The 10425-nt window shown below is 54.6% G+C and overlaps 2 protein-coding genes across 4 annotated transcripts in view; both read left to right on the top strand.

Annotated features, from left to right (window-relative positions):
* AOC2 (amine oxidase copper containing 2) overlaps positions 1-2685 on the top strand; it is a 5108-nt gene extending 2423 nt beyond the window's left edge. The window contains exons 2-4 of one of the 2 annotated variants that reach the window (XM_077779328.1): positions 1121-1325; positions 1638-1767; positions 2085-2685. In XM_077779328.1, the coding sequence (XP_077635454.1) occupies positions 1121-1325; positions 1638-1767; positions 2085-2351 (602 nt within the window). In that variant the 3' untranslated portion in view covers positions 2352-2685. Of the gene's footprint in view, positions 1-1120; positions 1407-1637; positions 1768-2084 lie in introns of both variants that reach the window. The other variant, XM_077779327.1, reaches the window with a different exon arrangement.
* A 775-nt stretch (positions 2686-3460) lies between these two features.
* LOC144244102 (amine oxidase [copper-containing] 3) lies at positions 3461-10425 on the top strand. 2 transcript variants are annotated; one of them, XM_077779332.1, is made up of 5 exons: positions 4363-4374; positions 5003-5085; positions 6543-6828; positions 7239-7368; positions 8117-10425. In XM_077779332.1, exons 3-5 carry the CDS (start codon positions 6572-6574, stop codon positions 8390-8392), a joined length of 663 nt encoding a protein of 220 aa, XP_077635458.1. In that variant the 5' UTR covers positions 4363-4374; positions 5003-5085; positions 6543-6571; the 3' UTR covers positions 8393-10425. The 2 variants fall into 2 exon arrangements, with proteins under 2 accessions (XP_077635457.1, XP_077635458.1); XM_077779331.1 differs by having other exon boundaries at positions 3461-5085.

Below are 10425 nucleotides of genomic sequence, written 5' to 3'. Positions count from 1 at the left end.
GGGGGGGGGGAAGACAGGACAAGAAGTGACTGGCCAAGTATAATGCTCTGTAACCATATCTTGTGACACATTTTCTTATCCTCTTGACTATAAAGACGTACTTTGGGGTGGGAGGAAAACTAAGAAAATGCCATGTTTGAAATGAGCATATTAACTATTCTTGACATATTTGGAACAGGCCTTTCCTGATTTGAAGTTTCTCTTGAGCACTTTTGGTATTAAAGAGCCTGTCTTGGGAAGTAAAATCGAGTAACATTTATTAGATCCCTGTAGTGTGCAGCCCAGGCGCCTGCGCCCTGGCGAGCCGGCAGAGCAGTGCAGCACTCTGTACCATGCTGGGTGCTTTCATGGTAGGACCTGTTTAACTGCCCGAGTCTGCAGAAAAAGTATAATCCCGTGCCAAGTGGGAAGAGGAGTGTATACGTTACAAGTGCAATCGAATCCTGGGGAAGTTTCAGCCAATATAAAATCTAAATCTACTCACTTCTGAAAAAGAGAAAAACTGAAAGTGGTCCCCACGTTGTGGAGAAAGGAAGCAAGTTTCAGACCTGGGGGAAATATGCAGAGCACCCTGGAAGGGGACGTGCATTCTCCAGCCAGCTTTTCCAAGACAAATCTCTCTTTCATAGTCACAAGAATGTGACTCGCCACCTGCATATTCTTTTCCACTTACAGAGCTCAGCCATAGAACAGCTCTTACTATGCCTGCTGTAGAGATTCAGAAAGAGAATCAGAAAAAGAATCGGTCCAAGATCTACTAGGTAGAACAGTACTAATAGAATTTCGTGCAATGGTGGATATTCTCCATCTGTGTTGTCTGATACGTTAGCCACTAGTCACCTGTGGCAACTGAGCACTTGAAATGTGGCTAGCATGACTGAGGAACTGCATTTTTAACTTATATGGAGCTAGCCATTTGTGAACTTAGCCCGACTGAACAGGGCAGGTTCAAAGAAGATGGGCTAGCACTCAAATCCAGACCTTCTGGCTCCCAGCAGAGTGCTCTTTGATGAACTCTGCTGCCCGTTGTCAGGCCAGTGCAGTGGGCATCGTGGGGAAGACGAGGGACTGTCTCACCTGGTGTGGAACTCCTTTCCCCCCCTCCCCCTCCCCCTGGCAGGGCTGAAAAACTGGGTGGTAGCTGAAGACGTGGTGTTTAAGCCTGTGGCAGCCCCTTGGAGTCCAGAGCACCAACTGCAGCGCCCACAGATGACTCGCCAGGTCCTGGGAAGGGAGGACCTGACAGCTTTTTCCTTGGGAAACCCCCTTCCCCGCTACCTTTATCTGGCTAGCGACCAGACTAATGCCTGGGGTCACCAGCGCGGGTACCGAATCCAGATCCACAGCCCCCTCGGCATTCACATACCCCTGGAGAGCGACATGGAGAGGGCCCTCAGCTGGGGGAGGTGAGGAGGGCTCTGGGCACTGGGTGGTAGGGAAGGACTGGTCCCCTTCCCAGCTCTTGGAGACCCCAACTCACTACCCTTAGCTTACCATTCACCCCTCTACCTCCTCTAAGATCCAAGTAGATATGGGATGGGAAATGGTCTCACACAGAATCTGATCCAAAGGACTTCTAGGCCAGTAATGGCCCCTGACATTTTCTGACACCACCTTCCTTCAACATTCCTGGTCAGATACCAGCTCGTGGTGACCCGGAGGAAGGAGGAGGAGTCACAGAGCAGCAGCATCTATTACCAGAATGACATCTGGACACCCACTATGGCCTTTGCTGACTTCATCAACAATGAGACCCTCTTAGGAGAGGTTGGTAGCCCTAGAGGCAGAGGAGAGGGTCAACTTATGCCCAATGTTTTGGCCGCCCAGCCCTTGACTGTAGGTTAGAGGGCATGGTAGGTTTCCAGTTCTCAGATTCAGGGGCCAACAAGGGCCATCCCTCTTGGGGTGAGATTAGCTCTGAGACCCTGACCACTCTGACGCTTCTCACAGGATCACCCTGCCTGCCCTGTGGGTCCAGGGCTGGGCAGAGGTGGAAGCAAGGCTAGAGGCTGGGCATCGTGGCTGAAGGGGTGGTTCCCTGGGTCTCACCTCTAAAGTATTTCAGCCTCTCCCTCTCCCTGCAGGACCTGGTGGCTTGGGTTACAGCCAGCTTCCTGCATATCCCCCATGCTGAGGATGTCCCCAACACTGTGACTCTGGGAAACAGAGTTGGCTTCTTGCTCGGACCCTATAACTTCTTTGATGAGGACCCCTCCATCTTCTCCCCTGGCAGCGTCTACTTTGAGAAGGACCAGGATGCTGGGCTCTGCAGTGTCAACCCTGTGGCCTGTGTCCCCCACATGGCGGCCTGTGTCCCAGACCTGCCCCCTTTCTTTTACCAGGACTTTTAGCCCCAAGGGTGTGATGGGACATGGAGGGGAGTTGCTGAGATGTTTGTACCTTTCTCTCTGTTCTCAACTTCCTGCTCCCTTGACTCTTACCTATTAATGTTCTTTAGGAAACAGCCTCCCGTACTATACCCGTATATACCCCCTCCATTAATTCTTATTTCCAGTTCATTTTAAATGATGAATTTATACAAATGATATTATTAAAATATTCAAGCAAAAACATCACAAATTCTACCACTCAGAAATAGCTAGTGTTCACATTTGGTGAACATTATACCAGACATTTCTTTATGCATATGCATTGAAATGGAAGAATAGATGGAATTTTGTAAAAATAGATGGTGTGTGTGATTTATAATAAAATGTATTACAAGATTTTTATTGCTTGAATCTTTCCTATGTGACTTTTGAAGTATCTAGAATCCACCCTCTACCTCCCTCTCTCCCCCGGGAATATTAAGGACTCTGGCCAAGGAAATTAGCAGTGGAAGAAGAGAGGGCAAGGGGGATAGACTTGGCCAAGGAATGCTGCTTGGGAAGCTACAGGGCTGGGGGTGGGGGTTTCCTTGGAAGGAGAACAATAGCTCCAAGTTACAGGAAAGGGAACATCTGGCCCTGGGAAGGTGGGGGTTGGGGACGAAGCCAGGCTGAGGGGGTCGGGGGTACTGCTCTGTGCAGACCCAGCTCCTTCCTGGTGGTGCTTTTCCAGGTTATGGCTGATCAGTTGCATTATTTTGAAATCCCACTTTCCTTCTGCCTACCCCAGTTCTCCCCAGTTCCAACCCTGACCCAGAGAGCGGAGTCTGATTTGGAGCCTGGAAGACAAAGCCATGTAAGGTCTGTGGAAATCGCTGCCGCCCTGCTTCTGGCCCGTCCCCCAAACCCTGCCTGCCCCCCCCCCCCCCCNGCCCTGCTCCTGCCCCGTCCCCCACCCCCGGCCTGCCCCGCCCCCTCCCCAGCCTTCCCATGTCCTTCCCACCCTCCCCACCCTCAGTATCCTGAACCGCTGAATGCAGGGAACCTTAGCCAGAGTTCAGGAGCCCCCTGTATAGAAGCTAAGAGAGACCTTCCTCTGCTGACCTGAGAAGACACGTCTCCACTCCGGTTCAATTCTCTGTCCTGCTGTCACTGACAATGAACCAGAAGACCACTCTGGTACTCCTTGCTCTGGCTGTCATCACCATTTTCGCCTTGGTGTGTGTCCTGCTAGCTGGCAAGGGAGGAGATGGGGGTGAACCGGGCGAGTCTCCCCACTGCCACTCTGTATCCCCCAGTGCCCAGCCCTGGATACCCCGCGGCCAGAGCCAGCTGTTTGCAGACCTGAGCCCAGAGGAGCTGACGGCCGTGATGAGCTTCCTGACCCAGCAGCTGGGGCCGGGCCTGGTGGACGCAGCCCAGGCCCGCCCCTCGGACAACTGCATCTTCTCGGTGGAGCTGCAGCTGCCCCCCAAGGCTGCTGCGCTGGCCCACCTGGACAGGGGGAGTCCCCCGCCCGCCCGGGAGGCACTGGCCATCGTCTTCTTTGGCGGACAACCCCAGCCCAACGTGAGTGAGCTGGTGGTGGGGCCTCTGCCGCACCCCTCCTACCTGCGGGATGTGACGGTGGAGCGTCACGGGGGGCCCCTGCCCTATCACCGACGCCCCGTGCTTTTCCGAGAGTACCTGGACATAGACCAGCTGATCTTCGACAGAGAGCTGCCCCAGGCCGCTGGTCTCCTCCACCACTGCTGCTTCTATAAACACCAAGGACAGAACCTGGTGACGATGACCGTGGCCCCCCGTGGTTTGCAGTCAGGGGACCGGGCCACCTGGTTTGGCCTCTACTACAACATCTCAGGGGCTGGGTTCTTCCTACACCCCGTGGGGTTGGAACTGCTAGTGGACCACAAGGCTCTGGACCCTGCCCGCTGGACCATCCAGAAGGTGTTCTTTCAAGGCCGCTACTATGAGAGTTTGGCCCAGCTGGAGGACCAGTTTGAGGCTGGCCTGGTGAATGTGGTGCTGATCCCAGACAACGGCACAGGTGGGTCCTGGTCCCTGAAGTCCCAGGTGCCTCGGGGTCCGTCTCCTCCTCTGCAGTTCTACCCCCAGGGCCCCCGCTTCAGTGTCCAGGGGAGTCAAGTGGCCTCCTCACTGTGGACTTTCTCCTTTGGCCTTGGAGCTTTCAGCGGCCCAAGGGTCTTTGACATCCGCTTCCGGGGAGAACGACTAGCTTATGAGATCAGCCTCCAAGAGGCCTTGGCCATCTATGGTGGAAATTCCCCCGCGGCAATGCTCACCCGCTATATCGATGGCAGCTTTGGCATGGGCAAGTACTCCACTCCCCTGACCCGGGGGGTGGACTGCCCCTACCTGGCCACCTACGTGGACTGGCACTTCCTTCTGGAGTCCCAAGCCCCTAAGACAATACGTGATGCCATCTGTGTGTTTGAACAGAACCAGGGCCTCCCCTTGAGGCGACACCACTCAAATTTCTACTCCCACTATTTTGGGGGCCTTGCAGAGACAGTGCTGGTCCTCCGATCTGTGTCGACCTTGCTCAATTATGACTATGTGTGGGATATGGTCTTCCATTCCAGCGGGGCCATAGAGGTCCGATTCCATGCCACCGGCTACATCAGCTCAGCATTTCTCTTTGGTGCTGCCCGAAGGTACGGGAACCAGGTTGGGGAGCACACACTGGGGACCGTCCACACCCACAGCGCCCATTTCAAGGTGGATCTGGATGTAGCAGGTAAGATATCCTGGCAGAAACAAGGATTCTAGAAGAGGGGACTGAAACATTGTCTGTTTGCTTCGGGTTTTCTGGAAGCCATCCAGGAAAGGAAGATCTGAGCATGAGTTGTGGTTTGGGAGTTTCATACTTCCTCTTTTGTTGGATGGGAGAAAGTTGGCTGCTGAATTTTATTTGGATCTTAGCTCATTGGCTGAGTGCAGAGCTGCCCCCCTCCCTCCACGTGACCTCATCCGAAAATCTTGAGAAATGGCAAAAGCTCAGAGAGGAGGAAGCCTCTGGGCTCACAAGGTCCCCTTTGCCCTCCTCCCTCCCTTGCTCTTTATATAGGCCCCACTTCAGGGAGGCAGCCACTTGTTTTTCAGTTCATTTCTCTCCGTGTGGCCTGTGGTGCTGAGGTTTCGGAGGGTCTGTTTGCATTGTGCTAAGTCCCTGGCACACGCAGGCCTGTTGTGGAACACCCCAGGTGGTACATTTCCTTGGGAGATGATCCCCCTCCCTGAATTCCATCTCTCTCTGGGCACAATGCACTTTATAGCGTAGGTGCTGCAGAGTGTTCAGAAAGATCCTGGGGCTGGGGGTCACAGAGAGAGTCAAAGATACACGATGGCTTGGAGTCTGTCTTTCCACTTTCCTTCCCCACATTGAATCAATCACCTATTTTTTTCTGGTCTGTCTCCAAAACACGTCAAAGCCTTGCTGGGCCAGCCTTCTCTCTGCTATTTCCACTCTTCTTTCTCTCAGGTCCAGGGGCCACCTGCCAGCCTGTGCCTGCTTACCCCCTCCCCCCAGTTCCAGTTTTCCCCCATCACCTAAAGGACCCACCCTCAGACGGTGCAAGGCCCTAAGGCCCTTCCAAGAGTGCGGCTCCAGCCCGCCTTTAAGACTCCTCCCCCGGCTGTTTTAGCCACGCCCACACCCTCCCAGTCCCGGGACACACGCGTCCACAGGCTAGTTAGGGTTCTATGCTTTTGCTCATGTTTTGCCCCTCCCTAGAACGCCCTGCTGTGTCCTCCCTGCTGGTCATATCTTCTGAGACAAGGCTGAAAGGCACACAGGAAGGCCCCTGTTTCCCGCCTGCCCCTGTATTCCTGTGACCTTGGGCCTTGAATGTGTTGCTCTCACACAGCAAGCCAGATGGGGCTTTACCTTCTGCAGCCTCCGTGAGAGCAGGAGGGAAAGCACAGGGTTTCATTCCTCCGTGTCTCTCCACTAATAAGTGTGAAAGATTAATGAATGAAATCCTTGAAGAAATACTTTACAGGTCAACAGCTTTGGCTGAAAGATCAGGGATATCTTGGGGAGAAGGGAGGGAGGCAGGGGGCGCACTCACTTCTGGGTTTCTCTTTGGCCCCACTCTGAAGCAGTGCGTGGAGGGGAGGGGACACAATCCAGAGGGGACAGGACAGCTGCATGACCAGCCCTCCCTCCCACCCACCTCCACCCCACCCCGGCAGGCCTGGAGAACTGGGTCTGGGCTGAGGACATGTCCTATGTCCCCACGGCGGTACCCTGGAGCCCCGAGCACCAGATGCAGAGGATGCAGGTGACCCGCAAGCTGCTGGAGACTGAGGAGCAGGCCGCCTTCCCCCTGGGAGGCACCCCACCCCGCTACGTGTACCTGGCCAGCAACCACAGCAACAAGTGGGGTCACCGGCGGGGCTACCGCATCCAGATGCTCGGCTTTGCTGGGGAGCCGCTGCCCCGGAACAGCTCCATGGAGAGAGCCTTCAGCTGGGGAAGGTGAGCGGCGGGGGGGCAGAGAGAGGCTGGGGGAAGAGTGAAAACGAAGAGTGCGTGGGGAGGAGCAACTGGGAGCTCAGTTTAAACCGTATTTGAGGAGAGGTGGGAGCACCGTTAGGACTTCCGGGTTGTCAAAATGCATGCACGGGGCATATGTTCCCTGCGGAGGGCTGAGGCCCAGGCAGAAGAACCCTTCCTCGCTTGGGATGGAGGGAGAAGCCATGCTGTGAGATGGCAGGGGGATGAACGGGAGAATGTGGAAAGAGGTTGGCTGACCCACTGGGGTGGCACCAGAGTCGTGGTATGAGTGAGATGGGAAGCCCGAGGCCCATGCACTCAGCCCCCTTCCATCATAATCAGGCAGCAGGACGGGGTTAGTGACCATGGAGGCCTGACCAGTGCCTCCCTAGGTACCAGCTGGCAGTGACCCGGCGGAAGGAGGAGGAACCCAGCAGCACCAGCATCTACAATCAGAACGACCCGTGGGCCCCCACCGTGGATTTCACTGACTTCATCGACAACGAGACCATTGCTGGAGAGGTCAGCTGACTGTGGGACGTTCAGGGGAGGGAGACCCAGGGCACAAAGAGGAGCCCCACCTTTTCTTTAGTTTCCTAAAATCCACCTGGTCCCCCAGGGGTGGAGCTGACTCCAGCCTTCCTTGCTTTTGTGGATCCGATCATTACCTCTTGAGGGAATCTTCCCAGGCTGGGAATTTGCAAACATTGGCTGAAGCCCCAAACCACCCTGGGGACCCTGCGGCGTTCTGAGTCTTGGCGTCTCGGACTTTGCCCTTTTTGGGCCCCAGGTTCGAGGAGGGCTGGAAGACCACATCTCTTGTGTGGAAAGCTTCTCTCTTTGCTGGCTTGACCTCTGAAAGATTAATTTCTGAATGTCAGACTTTTTTTTTTTTATGCCTCTCAAGCCCTGGTCTCCCCGCCCCATCCTCCTCTCAGTCATAGGTGGGGACACTTGGAGAGTGAGGGAGAGATGAGCTGAAGTAGCCCATGGGCGTCATTCATCTGGGGGTGGATAGGCTGATGGTGGCATCATGAGACATGTCAGAGATGGAGGGCACAGGCTGGGACAGGGAGGCAGGGGCTGCTCCCAGTATGAAACGGACTATGCTTAGACTCCCAGGCCAGTAGGAAAACTGCTTAAAGACTTAAGATCCTTTTGAGGGAAGGTGGGCTGGCAAGGTGAATCCATACATAGAGAACTCCTGGAGGAGGCCGGCATGTCCTGAGCAAAGCCAGGCCTCAGGATCCTCTTTCTTCTCCCTTGGCAGGACTTGGTGGCCTGGGTGACAGCTGGTTTCCTGCACATCCCACATGCAGAAGACGTTCCCAACACGGTGACTGTGGGGACCGGTGTGGGCTTCTTCCTCCGGCCCTACAACTTCTTTGACCAGGACCCTTCCTTCGAGTCTCCTGATTCCATCTATTTCCGGGGGGACCAGGATGCTGGGACCTGTGAGGTCAACCCCCTGGCCTGCCTTCCCCAGGCTGCAGCCTGTGCCCCCGACCTCCCTGCCTTCTCCCACGGGGGCTTCTCTCACAACTAAGGGGTCCTTGGGTTGGGGAATGTGGCCAGGGGCCCCAGGGCCAGCGTGTGTGGGGAGGGGAGCAGTGGGCGCTGGGCCGGGCAGCCTGGCACCCTCTTCTCCTTCCTTCCACCCCTGAGTTCCTTGCCTCTCCTTCCCCCAGGGCCCCTCTGTATGGCCCTCCCTGACACCCCCTCCCTGCTGGGAATGTCCTGAGTGTGGGGGAGGGGCAGAGACACAGCTTTGTTGGCCGCAGACCTGCTGGGTTCCTGTTACAGAGAGAAGAATGGCCAGCTGAAGGCTGGGCTGATAGCCACGCTTTTCCCAGGCGACTCCTGTGTTTTGTGGTTTTGCCTCTGTTTTGCTTTTGTTGTTGTTGTTGTTTTTGAATTCTGGCTTTCCCAAGTGTTTTTCACCCATCTCAAGGTCTCTCTTGAGCCTCCTCAGTCCCTTGTTTTGGAGGTGAGGGTGGTATTTCTGAACTGGGGACAGTCCCCTAGAAGCCCCAAGGCAGGGTTCCTGCTAGGCCTGCACATGCATAGATAAGCTAGAAAGGGTTCCTTAGCCCACGTTCCTCTTATTTTTTATTTTTTTTATTTATCTCTAGGAGAGAGAGACAGCGTGAGCAGGGGAGGGTCAGAGAGAGAGGGAGTCACAGACTGACACAGGCTCCAGGCTCTGAGCTGGCAGTCAGCACAGAGCCCGACGTGAGGCTCGAACCCGCGAACCGCAAGATCATGACCTAAGCGAAAGTCGGACGCTTAACCGACTAAGCCACCCAGGCGCCCCAACCCACGTTCCTCTTAGCCAAGACCTCCTTCTTCTCTCCCGCCTTCTTCCTTTTGCCTACTGTCCCTTCTTCCTTTCCTACCTGTTCTTATATCCTGGGATCTCCCTCTCAGCCCTGGGATGGGGGGGACTGTGTCCTGATGTTCCCCTAGCCTTGGTTTCTCAACTTAGGTCTCCTCCCCTGGCTCTATGCCTGTGGAAGTCTCAAAATGCAAGGGACATCTAGACTGAGAGGACAATCCCTGTCTGTCCCCCTGTGTCTGTCACATACTGGACTAGGACTTGTCCCCACCCCAGTCCTGCGGCAGGCTGTGATTCCCCAGGGAAAGTTCCCTCCACCCCTTTGTATTCACCTGCCTCGCAGTCTCTGGCAGAGGATGGCCACACAGACAGCAACAGTTCAAGTCAGCCTATGGGGTGGATTTGTGGGTACGGTGGTAATGAGGAGTGGTTGTTTTTGCCAGGGGTGTATGTGGCCAGTGACCTCTACTCCGCGGCAACAGACATAGAAGGCTGGTGGGCACCAATGGTGAGAAGAAGTGAGACCCTCGAATTCCAGCAACCTAGAGGTGTCCAACACTTGTGGCCATGCAGATGAGCTGGGCGGAGGGCAGGGGTGGCTCCCACCACGCTGTCCTTCAGGGGGGCCCTGGATGAGAGGCGTGTACACCGATAGTGAGAGATTGGAAACAACAGAAATGTCCTTTCCTAGGGGACTGGCTAACTAAATTCTTGTACTGCCTTACAGTGCAGTGCTATGCAGTTATAAAAAGAATTCTCTCTCTTTATATACTAATAGGGGAATGATCTTCCAATGCAAACGGCAAAGTGTATGTGGTGCACCGCCCCTCTGTGTTGTAGAAGGGAGGGAGCTATAAACACATACTCGCTTGGGGGCCCCTGGGTGGTTCATTTGGTTAAGCGTCTGACTCTTGATTTCAGCTCAGGTCATGATCTCACAGTTTGTGAGTTCAAGTCCCACTGTCAGTGCAGAGCCTCCTTGGAATCCTCTCTCCCTCCCTCGCTCTCTGCCCTTCCCCCACTCTCTCCCTCTGTCTCTCTCTCAAAATAAATAAACTTTAAGAAATAAATAAAAACATATTCACTTATATATGCATATTCACATGATGCCAGTGATACTTTTGGGGAGGGGAACTGGGAGGTGGGACCTGGGGAGGGAGGAGACTTAGCACACTAAATACCCTTTTGTATATTTTGAATTGTGAGCCACGTGACGGTGTTACCCATTCAAAATAAATAAAAAA

Source organism: Crocuta crocuta, unplaced genomic scaffold (genome assembly GCF_008692635.1).
Source record: "Crocuta crocuta isolate KB4526 unplaced genomic scaffold, BGI_CrCroc_1.0 scaffold68, whole genome shotgun sequence".
NCBI lineage: Eukaryota > Metazoa > Chordata > Mammalia > Carnivora > Hyaenidae > Crocuta > Crocuta crocuta.
The sequence above is the reverse complement of the archived record's forward strand: the minus strand, read 5'-3'. Positions and strand labels throughout refer to the sequence as shown.

Excerpts from the sequence above, each read along its gene's own strand:
- LOC144244102 (XM_077779331.1), top strand. The coding sequence starts at position 3,486 with ATGAACCAGAAGACCACTCTGGTACTCCTTGCTCTGGCTGTCATCACC. Across the intron at positions 5,086-6,542 it reads GGTGGATCTGGATGTAGCAG|GCCTGGAGAACTGGGTCTGG; the intron begins GTAAGATATCCT and ends CCACCCCGGCAG. Across the intron at positions 7,369-8,116 it reads ACGAGACCATTGCTGGAGAG|GACTTGGTGGCCTGGGTGAC; the intron begins GTCAGCTGACTG and ends CTCCCTTGGCAG.